Genomic DNA, 14,767 nt, shown 5'->3' on the forward strand with positions numbered 1-14,767 from the left:
CACTTTTTAATTTTTAATATTATTATTGAATTTTCCCATATCTGTGTCGTAAATTTAATTCCGTATTTTGTGTGATTGTTAATTATTTGTTTTTATAATTTTGTTTATTGTGGCTAGGCTATGGCTGACCTATTGCTTGTCCAGTTGCTTGTCCTGATGATGTGGCAGGAGGAGTTTTTAGTGCTGATGATATGGCAGGTGGAGTTTATACTGGCCTATGGCTGGCCTATCTCTATTGGAGATGCTCTTATAAATTTTGAGCAATAGTCTTATTTCAAAAGGACTTTATATGTGAGAAATAATAACTCTTGTGTTCTTATCGTACGGATGCGATGACAACACTAATAATATAGGAAATCAAAAATTTAATTATTTGTTTTAATACAATTGTTGACGCATTAAAAAATATCCCACCTAAATCAAGTATTAGAAGTATAAACAAGGCCAACATTTACCTAATACAGTAATACTATATGTACTAATTTCATCTACCAAGCTCATAAATTGATTATTTATTTCGTGAGTAATTAATAATGTTGAGTAGATTATTCAATTGGAGAAGTTTGTGTTTGCTGAGACGCTATATGCTTTCATGGCTTGTGAAAGTAGTTAGTTCTTGTTTTAATAGGAGTATTTTCCAACTGCGTGTATCTAAAATATTTCCGGTTGCTCAAATATTACTATATTATTACTAGTATATTATTTTTTTATTACGGTTGTTTGACCTAATACATCTAAAATATATACGAAAGATACCCCAAGTAGATTATTTGAATCATTTAATAAGTTAAGACAAGAACTCATTAAGATGAAGCTAAGATAGTAACAGTATGCATAGAGTTGAGTTGAATTAAAATAAAATAAAATGTTTAAGACATATAATGAGGAAGCAATAAATTAGGCATAAAACATTAATCCTAGTCCTACCAAAAGATAGGCTATTCTGCCCTTGTAACACGAAATCAGCCACCAAATTTGATCGACTGCAGTGTTTTCCAATGAGGAATCAATAATTGAGCTGGAAATTATTACTATTATTTTATTTCATTATCTGTATATAGTAGTAGTACGTAGTAATTCAATATTGGGTAAATGAGGAAGAAACGTAGCATGTGGCAATTGGCATGGAAAGACACCGTAGAATCTTCAATTTGGACAAGAAATTGGAAATCAAAATGTAGGGGTAACTACAAAAGAACCATATCCAGAATGACGTGGCCAAATCGCTATCTCTCCCAACCTTTTTTCTGGTTGCACAATTTCATTTGACAAAATCCTATCCTAGTCGGACATCACAATCACACAAGTTTCTCGTTATTATCTTTTACTACGTGCTTATTTGGTAGATATGTTAAATTAGCATAAGATAATTAATTAAGATAGGCTTTAAGATAATAATATGTTATCTCACTCTTTTAGATTATTAAATTATCCAACATTTTGAACTAATTCACTTGGAGCTTCCGGACTTTGATGACCTAATATGACCTTATTTTATCTACCAAACATCAAATAATCCATATAACTCATATATCTTAGTCTTATCTAGGTTACAGTATATACTACTACATAAAATAATCAAGTATATATACTTTACTTAAATAGAAATAGATCTAAATAACGACCAATATTATTAACATTACAGTTATTTTTATTATACAAAATTCCAGTGGCAAGTATAATTTCTGTAATCTTTGTTGTAATAACTAGGAAACTGTCTCAAGTCTATCAATAGCAGTGTAATTAAATAAACTATCATCATATTAAAGACAATTTTTTAGCATAATGTGAAGACTATGATATTGTATGGTGTAGCCAATATCTCCAAAATAAGAAAAAACAAATCATTTTATTTTTTTTAAAAGAAAATTGCGAATCTAACTCCCAAGTGCATTTTTGTCATTTAAACTATATAATGGCAAAAAGAAGTAGTATATGAAAAAAACTACATCTACATTAATTTAGTCCAAACCTCTATTCGTCGAATATAGAAACAATTAATTCCAGCCTGTCATGGTGACGAAAATAGTGGCTATTTTAATGTTGTTTGCCATATATCTATCATGCATAATAATTGAAAGGCTTGTAGACTGGCCATATTAGACAAAGCAATTAACAAGTAAGAAAACGCCACCTTTATTTGATTTTGGAGATGATTAAGACCTACCTATCTCAGAGTCAAATTAATCAAAAACAAAAAGATAAGTCATAAACACGAATATCAGAATTATGTTGCGTTCGCAATCATATCATACATACATATATTCCATAAAATAAATATAGAAAAGTGATTATGGCCTAATTCCTGTGGACTCTTGAGCATCACTTTCACATTTAGCTGTACCTAATAAACTAGGAAAATGACTCCATCATTTATCAGATTCTTAATTTTATACCTAATATTCACATTAATACGCACTTAAATTTCCACCATTTCTCAAAATCAGAAGAAATTTGATTAATTATATTACCAATATGTTTTCTTATATTCTAGAGTAGTTCAATCAGAACAGGCGCTAAAATATTCACCTAATTTTGATTCTATTTCTACCCCATATACCATTATTTTATTGATTTCATATATACTATTTACATTTGTATTTTAATAATGAGGTGTGGATCTATCCTGCAGTGTTCAATTATTATAACTAATTCACAATAAGATCCACTAATTTTGTTAACGACTGACTTAATTTTACTTAATGTGCTTGTTTTGTTTTCAAGTGAATGGGGTAGAAACCGACGATTGATTTAGGACCATACAATCGCAGCTCCGACTCTTAGTTTAGGGCCACATGCGAATTCGACAACATGTTTAAATTAAATTATCAAATTGCACTATCTTACCACACCGACCACTACTGCACTCTATTTTTTTTTCTTTTTTTTTATTTTTATTTTTGGTGGCTTCCAATAATAATTCTTCCACTTACGTCCACATTTTCTAAAGTAATCCGAGTATCAAATTGATTTGTTTCTGGATGGAGACATCTTAGCTTCATTGGTGTGCTTTGTCTCAAGAATGATGTGTATTCCTGTGCTACATCAATTAAAAGGTTGTTAATTTGGAGCTCAACAAACCTCGGAAAATAATTGTATCTGCTTTTTATTTTAATTTGTGGACACGTCATTTCCATAATTAATAACTCTTAATTAGTACTTTGAATATGTCCAATGGAAAAAAGCCTAGTCTAAGATTACCAAGTTACAAAGCAAGGTAGTTTTGCTTTAAGCAGACCATGACTAATTCTTCCTATTAATATTACTATAATAGTAACAAATTAAATTATGCAACAAGTAAGTAATGGTCACAACTTGAGCCTTGCTCTAGTATCAAAAAGCATATGTCCCTCATCCATCCACACACACCTAAACCAACTTGGATTCATCCCCAACTTCATATTCACATGTAAATCTATTTGCTTTTGCATTTTAACTAAAAGTGGACAAATATATGGATGTTCGAGCAGCCTCCTTTTCCATGTCTCCATCTTTCAGCAATCGTCTCGACCTCGAAACAGCATCCCAGTTGTTATTCATGGCGTATAAGTTGGATAACAGAACATAAGGTGAAGCTGCTGAAAGAGGACCGAGTTTTACGAGCCTCTTAGCTATCCGTTCCCCAACACCAACATCTCCGTGCAGTCGGCATGCAGAAAGTAAACATCCCAAAACAACTTCATCTCTCAACTGTTTATCATCACTACATTCTTCAGCCTCGTTTAACCTCCCAGATCGCCCTAGCAGATCAACGAGGCAGCACAGATGCTCGATTCCAGGGCTTATTCCGTAAAGTCTGCTCATAGAGTCAAACACCATCCGGCCCTCATCAGCAAGCCCAGAGTGACTGCAAGCAGTCATCAGTTCAAGAAATGTGATGGAGTCTGGCTCCACACCTGCTCTCTTCATCTCCTCGAACAGTGCCATAGCTTTCTCAGCGTGGCCGTGATTTGCAAACGCAGCAATGATGGTGTTCCAAGATATAAGAGTGCGAATCTCCATTCGCTCAAAGACAGTGTATGCTGAGGTAATGTTTCCGCACTTAGCATACATGTTGACAAGTGCATTTCCAACGCCAACATCCCAATCCGGCCCTGTCCTGATCAGACGGCAGTGAATCTGTTTGCCAATTCTCACGGAGGCCATGTTAGCAGCTGCCGAAAGCACACTAGCATACGTGTAATCATCTGGAGCCAGGTCCATCTCTCTCAAAACATCCAGAGCCTTCGAGTGATCATCACAGTGGCAACAATCAGAAATGATAGTATTCCAGGAACAGACATCTCTTTTCGAAATGGCCCTGAACACCTTGTCGGATTCTTGAAACAAACTAAACTTGGAGTAGAATGTCATCAGAACATTCCCAGAAAACGACATACAGTCAAGCCCGAGCTTCACCATTTGACAGTGCAGTTGCAGAACCATTGATAAACCATATAAGGCTTCACCAGCGCCTAATAATCCCGCAAAAGTAAACCGGTCCGGAAGCAGACCCCGTCTTAAAAGAATCACAAACAACTCCATTCCCTTCTCGAACAGCTTGTTATCCACTAGCCCAGTGATTGCAATGTTGTAGGAAACTAGAGTTGGGTGAACAAAACTGCTATTACTAAAAACGGATAGTGCATCAGCACACATGCCGCATTTCATGTACACCAAAATCAGTGAATTAACAACGAAACTAACAGAACAATAGTTGAGCTTTAACGCGGACGCATGAATTTGCTGCCCGAGATTCGAGTCCCTTGAGCTGGCGCAGGAGCTAAGAGCGCTCGAGAATACTGAATCATTAGGCTTAAAATGCCTCTGCATATTGCTGAAGAGTTGAAGCGCTTTACGGGATCTGCCCCAAAGGTTATAGCCAGATATCATGGCGGACCACGAGACCAAATTTCTGTGCGGCATTTCGTCAAACATCTGGTGGGCTGGGTGAAGAAGTCCACATTTGGCGTAGAAATTGAGAATGTGATTGCAGATGGAAGTGTCTGCTACTAGTCCTATCTTGATAGCTGCAGCGTGGAAAGAAATCCCACTTCTTAATGCCTTGGCTTTGGCGCAATGGTGGAGAAAAAAACCAAGATTTTGCAGCATCATCATTCATCAGTTTTCGGATGACCAAATTTGATGCAGACCTCAAAATTGGTACAACGTATATATATATATGTCTTTTCTTGGACTTGGCCAATATATCTATCACATTTCGGAGCTGAGTTTCAAATATTTGTTTGGACCGAAGCAACTCCAATCAGCTGAATCAAAAACTGTGTAAAACGATCACTGAATTACTCAACTTACTTTATGGACACTTAAACCAAGTAGTAGTGTGAAACAATTAGAAAGTTTCTTACATCACAACGGCACAATGTCGGCATCCCCATTTTGGAATACCGACTTTAAAAGAAGGAAAACCAAATTGGAATCAAATAAAAATAGGGACAAAAATCGTAAGAGTGCAGCTCAAAGTCCCCCACAATGTAAACATAAAATAAATAGCTCCAATAAAATGATCATACTGAGGTTGGCTATTTCTTCATCTTCTGTGGCTCCGCTTGCACTTGACACGGCACAACTTGTTTTACAACAACGGAAGCTAGATCAGAATTGGAGATTAATGGGGTCGAATGCAATCGACCAAAGAATGCATATTGTTGGCTGTCAGTCCGCCTCAATAGATGTATAATTGGGGAAAAGGCGTAGCAACTTATTCAGTGTTTCAGGTAAGAACTTCCTTGCAAATAGAAAACATGGGCGTTCGACTCCATTCCACAAGCATGGCGTAATCCTGGATTGTCTCTGAATTCACAAGGAAAAGCAAGCAAGGTCTGAGCATCATAATTTCAACAGAGTAATACTACTGTACAAGTATTATTATACTAACCTTTTTGTCACTTGTTACATGCAAACTTTCTGCGATAGACTGCAAAAGTTGTAAAGTTTAGTGTCTAGATAGTTATCAGGCACAGCTAGTTTACAGGAATAATATCTTATCCAAGGAATATATTTTCAAACAGAAATCCAAATAAAGTTATAACTATAGTTCATGTATAAGCTTTGGAAGAACATTGCCATACTGTGATATTTCTTAAAAGCTCCATGGTAACATCCTGCGATTTGTATGATTTTGGGTGCCACTTCATTTCTGACCAGTCAACATGTGTTACTGACCAATTGGCTATTCCACCTGGATCAAGCATCTGAAAATGCAAACTAGAATTATACACAAAAAGAAGGGATGGAAGAGTGCATCTTAACCAACTGAAAGGATAAAATTACGAAATCTCACATAGAAAAATGTTGGCAAATAGTGTTCATCCGAGTAGCAGTTGCGTCCTCCTTCCATGCCAGGCTGTTCAATCAAAAGAGGCATACGCATTACCACTTCAATACAATGTGATAGTGTGATCTCCATATTTGATCAATATGCCACAAAAAAATTAATAAAGAGTGAGTAGTTTTCGTGAGCATGATAGATCTTAGAGAAAAAGCAAGAAAAATTAAAAACCTATGACGTAGCATGAGGCATGTGGTAATATATGTCCTAAAGCCTCTAAGTAAAGACTTGCAACACATCACTAATACACAGGATGTATGCTCCTGCGCGCAGAGGAAGACATTATTATCGACCAAGCAAGAAACAAGGGGTGCATTTTGATGTTCACCATTCCAAGATTAATCGGGAAGATATCAGTCAATGAATGGAGTAGGAAAGCCGACTAACCACTGAGATCAACTAAAAAACTTTGAGGTCCTTCTGTATCTATACTGTGGTCTATTGGGAGTTAATTTTGCAATTAGCAAAGAAATGAACATTTCACAGAAGAATAGTCAGCACCAAATTTAATTCACTATGTGTAATGTTTCATATAAAATGTAGTCAATCAAGACAAAGTTCTGCAGAAATAAAGCTCTATTAATTATTGTGTTAGAGCAAGAGATATCCATGGCTTGTTACAGTGGGCGACCATGTACAAGTGCAAGGAGAGAGTATTGATATAGTAGAGAGAAGGGCATGTCACAGTTTAACCGACAAGAATACATAAAAAAGAATTGCTAACAGTCAATTACTTGTGTTTGTGAAATATCATACCCTATAATAATTTTTGAACTAAAACTCATACGGAGTAATATACTTTCTGTTGAAAAATTGATACACCCTCCATCCCAATGAATATGACCCACTTTCCTTTTTTAGTTTGTATACCAACTAAGATGACCCATTACCAAAAATGGAAACACTTTTATCTCTACTTTATTCTCTATCCACTACATACAAAATAACACTGTATAAAATCATGTGCCATCCAAGGAAGGGGTCATCTTCCTTGGGATAGAGGGAGTAATAAATTTCTCTTTCGAAATCAGTAAAACTTGAGTACAAAAGGACTCTCTTTTTCTGTTTTTTCACACCGATGGACATTTACAAGAAAACACCAAATGTAGAATTTTCAACTAAATTCCTTCATCCTTTTCAGACTAGAAACTGGAAAATTTTATGCATTAATTCGATAAACACGAAACATGTAGTTTTATGTGTCAAACATTAGATAACGTCATGTGCATTATAAAAACTTTGAATCAGTAAAGAATTCAAGTATAAACAGTCTACCTACCATAGTACCATGTAAAAGTAACTGTCAACATTGTATGCTACAATATAGCCAAAGAAAACAAATGTAGAATGTCACAAATGGAGAGAAAAGTAAGGTCGGTATCACAAAAGTTAGAAGAGTATGGTGAATATGCATAAGACAATGAAATGGAAATTATATAAGGGTTGTAGTACACATATCGATTATCGAGCATATTGCTTGTCCTCTAACCTCATCTTCCTAAGCATACACATGCATACATAGCATGCTGATAATCTACTTTATTTATGGTATATTAAACCTGCATTCCTAAATTTTACACAAAGAAAAATAGACAATTTAAGGTACATGCATTTCTAGTAACAGTAAAAACAGTTGGCTTTTGTGCATCTTGTTCACGCGAATTAAAGGAATATTCCAATACAACTCCCAAAACCACAAGGAAGAAGCCTATGAAAGTGCAAGAATAAATAAAATTTTTATAAAATGCCGAAAGTTGAAAAATTACTTGTAGAAGTATTATTTATAAAATAAACTATAATGACCTTGCAATGCTCCCTGAATTTCCTAAAGTAGAGACTGTCAGCCATGATTATAATAGCATGCTGCCGCTTCATTGTGAACCACTGCATGTTATTGAATGAATTAGAAAGACAAGAAAAAAAGTGAATGCATCTTGTCATCTCCAATAGCTGAGTAGCTAAAAGAGAAATGTTTAAAATTATCGTACAGCAGAAAGAGCCTTCAAGGTCCAAATACACATTGAAAGGCATTATTAATACTTGGAATAATACAACATCTTGACACTTATTAGGAGTAGAGCAACTCCTATTTATTAAACCTTCAAGATTTGGGAATAATTTTAAATCTGTACTTATTTTTCAAATAATCAAATGATTATTATGCAATATGATATACACCTGGGCTCCTTTGCGAAAGTCTTTCTTCTCTACTTCAGGTAACATGTATTTGATGTACCTGCCAGTTCCATGCGGACCAGGATCCTCAAAGCTGCAGAAACAGTATCGTAATTAACTCTGATTAGTATTCACAAGTAAAGGTCATATTTACTAGTATACATTGATACCTAAAGCAACATTAATCGTCAAAATCATTCAACAGTATGAATTTCTTTTATGGTCAATACTTTTTAAAAACCTTTTATGATAAATAATTGGAATGGGAAATAAGTAGTGGTTCTTACGTGGCTTACTACATGAAAAATATTTTTTTGTGCTTAACTTAGTTATAGATTTAGATATTTTGCTCAATATGCCACAAATCTTAAAATGCAAAGTCATGAATACAACTCAGTTTTCAGTCTAGTTCTTCATTAGATTCTTTATGTTATCCAACATATAAAATTGAATCAAATGGTATTACTTGGCTGAAAATAAGCAAAGGAAAAGGATTAAGGATGGAAATGGCAGACTTACCAATCTACAAAGCTAACATTTGTCTGCATGAGATAATCGTACACAAAATCAAAACTACGAAGTGGTATGCAGCTGCATTAAATAAAATGCTTGATTAGTATTCGAGTGTTTGCATGAGAGCAAACCATAGAGAAAATGTGAAGAAACTTGACAGAAATAACATTCATTGTACAGCTACCTGTCAGAAAGCAGTACGAATTGCTGGTTGTCTGGATCTTTGAGTGCATTGGCTAGAAGCCGTCTTTCAGCATCAACCATTGAAATTTTCCCCCACTCTACCTGCAATTGTGACATTCACGAATCAGATCTAATGGATTTTTCAATCCATCAGTCATAACACGGATAAATATTAAGTATTGTTACAAACTAGGATGCAGAAAAGTCTTGGCTATACTTTTAAGTAAAATATGCTGACTCTTAAAGCAAAAGAACTTCATTGATCAAATTTTGAGAAACAGAAACGATTTGGTTAAAAAAGAAAGCAGTCAACATAAACTTAATGCCAGTAACAATAATGGTTCAGTTGAGCATGCTAGCTTAGTTCAATGCATATTTAGGCTAAAATCTTAAGAAATAATGCTAATCTTAACTGAGGTTTGTTATCCTATTCTGATATAGTTTGCATAACTGTTTATGCTTTTTTAAGAAGCACAAGAAGCTCCACAAAATATAATAGGTTGAATTACAATAGCACACAAGTAATAGATTCACTTCGAATGGTAAAGAAATTGAGAACAGACCGTGTCACTACGAATTTCTCGATTGACAAAATAACGGCTAAAATGAACAGGTTTATCCTTGGATGCATGCACATACACGGAAAATCTTCCTTCATTACCCTGCCATAAAACATGAAATTTTTTGAGAAAAAGAGGTTGCCAAACTGAATAACATATAAAAAAAAGAATGCCATATGATTCAAAGCACATAATCAATATTAATTCAAATTCATATAAAAAGAAGTCTTTATTTTACACCCTTCACCTCAAGGAATTTAGCTGCTCTTGCCAGCATACCTTGTGGCTGGAAGAGTTGGTTCATATATGGGTGATGGAGCTATTTGGTGGATACTTTAGCTTCCTTTATCATGTGTGTTTTCTTAGAAGGGCTTTATTTTACACCCTTCACCCGAGAAAATGATTTTATTCCCCTAGCAGCTTTAATCTCTTAGAAGGGCTTTGCTTTCAATGTGTGTTTTCTTGTATGCTAAAGTTGATATTCAATAAGATCAACCACAATCATATATGCTCTAATCAAGTGGAATTTTGTCAACCAACATCCTTATGAACTAGAGACACCAATCTCACTGAAGCTTTTAACAAGTGGACCAAAACTAACATTAGATAAACATGTCTGTAAATGATTCCTAAATAAACCTCATCTCGTGAGATAAATAACTCTACATAGAAAGACACTATTTTCCTGAAAAGACATGGTGGCAATGTTGAGAAAATAATATGTGATCATAAGTGGAATCGGACAGTAAAGAGAAGTTGAATTACCTGGAAAAATTTGTCCCATAACTTCTCAAACGGTAAAGCACCGGGTGTCAAAAATAAGAAGGCAATTTTGGGGTTCAAGGATATAACAGAAGGCCTACTAAGGAGATCTTTAATTACAACTCGAGAAGCAAATTCATCATCAGTCAGTCCTCTGGTAAGTGCAGGAGGAAGCCAATTTTGCAATGCCTCGCAACCATTATATGAGAATATATAACATGCTGCGAAATTCTGAGGAGGATAAATATATGAACAGATTACGAAGAAGCTGACTAATGAGACCAATACAATAATCCATGTCGGCTTCTTTAAATGGCTGCGCGGGCGAGCCATAAGCAACATAGGTGATTCTTTTGTGCCCATACGCCAGCCCTGAGTTGACTTCATCTAGAAAAGATGCATCATTGTATGTCAATTCTAAAACAATACTCGATCGTGTTCCACTGCCCGCCTCAAACACGAAATGCACCAAAGTAAGATCACATAAAGCGGAGCCTGCATCAAGAGTCTGAATATTAAGAAAGTTAAACTTCATCAGGCTCATTAATTCAAACTATTGTGATACTGATTTGGCACAATACGGAAATTGCAAATAGGAAAATCATGTTTGCAAAACAGGGATCAGAGAGATCAAATGAACGGTGCATATAAATTACTATCACTATAGTACTAAAACTGCAGATTCAAATTCCCAAAATTCAGCCGGCCACACAAAATCCAAAAGGCAAGGCCGAATCTGAATCGACGACTTTCTGGAAGCTGTAAAAATTGACAACTGAAATCGGAGACGGATAAAGCTAGTCTAGATCAAAATCAGGATGAGTCATGCAGTCGCAGAAGAATGTAGAGAAGAAAGAAATGAGCAATTTACCTGAAGAAGAAGAAGAGGAGGGAAGAGATGCGAAGAATTGAATCGTGGAGCAGAATGATGTGTATGTACGTCTGCGTATATATAATTATAGTATATGTGTGTGAGATCTAGGGCACATCGAGCTAGTATTTGACCAATGAGGGGTTGACGGACGCTATAATATAATTAGGCTCAATTGATGCATAGGAGATGGGTGAGGATTCCAAGCTCTAGTGTGTGTTCGTTCTGGTGTTGGCTTCTGCATTGAGAGAGAGAGAGAGAGAGAGAGAGAGGGATTGGCTTCTGAATTCCGTCCAAGCATAAGAAACATTAGAGCCGGCGAGGAGTGGGGAGCACGCGCAGGGAAAGCGCATGTGGTCGCCAAATTGAAGATGCAACAAGTGGGCATGTGGGTTTTGAACTTGTCCATATATTTACCAGTCCCAAATTCGTGGACCAAATCAATCATAATTGCAATATTTATTGTATCTGGTGGCTAAGGAAAGGACGACGAAATTCACTACTAATTTTCAATTTGAATGACCGGCTCCGGCTCCGGCTCCGGCTCCGGCTCCCCATTTTATATTTTCATAAATTGGACGATAAATAATTAATACAGTAGTATTTTGTTGTAAGTAGTTCAATAAGGGGGGGGGGGGGGGGGGGGGGGGCGAAACAAGTCCAACTTGAGACGTGAGAAGAGCATGCAAAGTTTTATAAATTAATGGATAGAGGCAAGAACATGCAATATTCATCCAGATTCCTTCTCCGGTCAAAACTCAACCCAACCGTTGACCCCCTTTCTAATTAGGGAGTCTCCGCTTCCAACTATACCGTAACTTGCACTTTCTTTTTCTCTCTTTTTATTTATCTGTTTATTTGTTTTATTTTTTTTGAATTAAATAAAAAATCCTATTTTTTCCAGAGAGTATATATATATATATATATATATATAAAACTGACTTGCAGTACAATTTGCATATTAGTCCTCAAGTGATTCGGTATTCGTACTTACCTTTAGCTAAGTTGTACAATACTTCCTTTATACCATAAAAATACATCATTTAGGATTGACAAGGACTAATATGCAAATTGTAACCATTAATAACTTAATCCCAGTAGCTGAACAAACCAAATAATTAAAGGCCCAAGGCCCAAGCCCAACATTAAACATCCTAGTCCTCATTACTTCATCTGTTGTCATTTCTCCTTCTCACATCTGGGCGGGATGGCCATAGCAGTAGAGGAGTACTGGGTCCGGCATCGGCTAAACAACCCGTTGTAGGAGCGGCTTCGGCTTCATTCATTTCGTCCATGTACATGACACACTTAAACAAAGTTATAGGTGATATTTAATATCAAGGAACAACATAAAGTAATACTCCCACGTCACACACTCTTTCCTTATTAGTTAGTCCGTTACACAAAAATATGCACTTTCTAAAATTGTAAACTCTTTTTTCCATTAACAATATTTTAATTACTTTTTCTTTCTACTTTTCTTTTAGTTACTAATTATGCATTAAAATCTGTGTTCAATCAAAAAATGCATATTATTGTAGAAAGGAGGATTCAACATGTCAGCAAAGCATTCATTCAAGTAATTAAGAATTATTTTTAAGATTTATTTTTATCAAACTAGTGTCATGTGCTATGCACGGGCCATATAATTTTCAAAGAAAGAAGATATATTTACAACTAATTAAATCAAAATAAAGAATATATAGAAAAATATAAAACATTATTGCAAATTAAGAATATAAACTATTTAAATATTGTATTCATGAGATTATAAACAATTAGAAAATATTATAAACAACACCAAAACATACTTCTACTTCTACTTCTCACAATCCACTCTAACGAAACATTTCATAATAATAATACTATTGAATTATACATATAAAATATCAGTTATAAGGGTAGAAACAAAGGGTATGAGGGAAATAAATAGAAATAGAATAGGATATACAAACAAAGGATGGAGAATTATTAAATACCAAAGCAAATAAAGAAAATTATTTGAAAATAAATAAATAGTTCATTTTACAATCGATCAACAAAACATAGGTATTCAAACACGCAAAAACAAAATCGTTAGAAACATCTCTCTCAAATCAATAATTCATACATTTTGAAAGACTTCTTTGTAAATAACATTAAGAGTAAAATCACTTCTACTATTAAAAGAATTCCCATAAAAACGCTACTTCTATTAACATATTTATAAAAGAAAATAGAAAACATACACAACCAAATGTTATGAATAATGCAATAGTTCAATAGAAGAATTTTAATTTTTAATTATCATAATAATATTAACAAAGTTTAACGATAAAATAGTTATTAAAGTAGTATACCTATAGGCATTAAACCTTACAAAATACAAAAATTAATAGAATTCAATTCAAATAATGATAAAAAATACTTCCACATTGATACAAAGATGACGAAACAAAAGTGCTCTCATCCGCAAGAGATGTGTCAAGTTCATCACAAACAACTTCACTTATAATAATAGGACTTTCAACGGATGAACCAATATCGACTTCAAAAAATATTTATTAGTACAATGGAATTAAATAATATAAAATTCAGGGATTACTTCTATTAAACATGTAGCAAAACCGAAATATTCTTATTAAGTTTTGAAATTTACTATAATAATTCAATTAAAGCATAATAAAATTATAAAGATATACTTCAAAAAAATGGCCCAAAAATAATTTAGGGATAACTGCCTTAAAAGTCATGAACTTTGCCCGAATTCCGGTTTTTCCCACGAGCCATTTTTTTGGCGTATAAAGTCACGAACTTTACTTTTTGTCACCGATTTCCCATGGTGTGTTTTCCGGCAAACGAGTGAGATGACGTGTCGCGTTTAATTGACCTGGCGGATCGTGGCAGCTGACATGGAAGCTGATATGGTAATAAAATTAAAAAATAAAAACACAAAAAACAATTTAAAATTAATAATTTAAATCTAAACTTAATATCCCCCACCCCAACTCCAACACAAAAAACAATTGACCTGCGACGACGATGAACCAATCGACGAGGAACGTTGAGGCGACGCCATGGAGTGCTTGGCCGGGTTTCTTCCCAGACAAGCCGAATCCGAACCCGTAAGTTTATGTTTACCATTGTTTGGAGTATGTGGCCGGATAAAACTATAAAATTGTTTGGTTGTGTTGATTTTTTCAAAATTATTTGGAGTATCCTCAAGTTTGGTTGTGTTGATTCTTTCAGTGAACCCTTTCTGCTGCGGATTTACCATGGGGGTAAATTTATACCTGATGGGAGGATTTGCGAGAAATACGTAGGTGGGGAAATGTGGGAAGGCAATGGGTTTGATCAAGATAGGTTTGGGTACTTTGACCTAGTGGATGAACT

General features: G+C 34.8%; 2 protein-coding genes across 3 annotated transcripts; both read right to left on the reverse strand.

Moving 5' to 3' along the window:
* Positions 1–3,256: 3,256 nt before the first annotated feature.
* On the reverse strand, positions 3,257–5,177 carry LOC121795396 (pentatricopeptide repeat-containing protein At3g53360, mitochondrial-like). Its single transcript, XM_042193921.1, has one exon. It carries the CDS (start codon positions 5,095–5,097, stop codon positions 3,433–3,435), a length of 1,665 nt encoding a protein of 554 aa, XP_042049855.1. The 5' UTR covers positions 5,098–5,177; the 3' UTR covers positions 3,257–3,432.
* A 105-nt stretch (positions 5,178–5,282) lies between these two features.
* On the reverse strand, positions 5,283–11,777 carry LOC121795397 (glycosyltransferase BC10-like). 2 transcript variants are annotated; one of them, XM_042193924.1, is made up of 11 exons: positions 11,396–11,777; positions 10,528–11,019; positions 9,766–9,864; positions 9,204–9,304; positions 9,026–9,097; positions 8,510–8,600; positions 8,135–8,215; positions 6,284–6,346; positions 6,072–6,194; positions 5,879–5,917; positions 5,283–5,793 (listed from the first exon to the last, which is right to left on the reverse strand). In XM_042193924.1, the coding sequence occupies exons 2-11, from the start codon at positions 10,909–10,911 to the stop codon at positions 5,656–5,658; spliced, it is 1,191 nt and encodes a 396-aa protein (XP_042049858.1). In that variant the 5' UTR covers positions 10,912–11,019; positions 11,396–11,777; the 3' UTR covers positions 5,283–5,655. The 2 variants fall into 2 exon arrangements, with proteins under 2 accessions (XP_042049858.1, XP_042049856.1); XM_042193922.1 differs by having other exon boundaries at positions 10,528–11,032.
* Between the last annotated feature and the right edge of the window lie 2,990 nt (positions 11,778–14,767).

The sequence above is a fragment of the Salvia splendens genome, chromosome 3 (genome assembly GCF_004379255.2).
Source record: "Salvia splendens isolate huo1 chromosome 3, SspV2, whole genome shotgun sequence".
Taxonomy (NCBI): domain Eukaryota; kingdom Viridiplantae; phylum Streptophyta; class Magnoliopsida; order Lamiales; family Lamiaceae; genus Salvia; species Salvia splendens.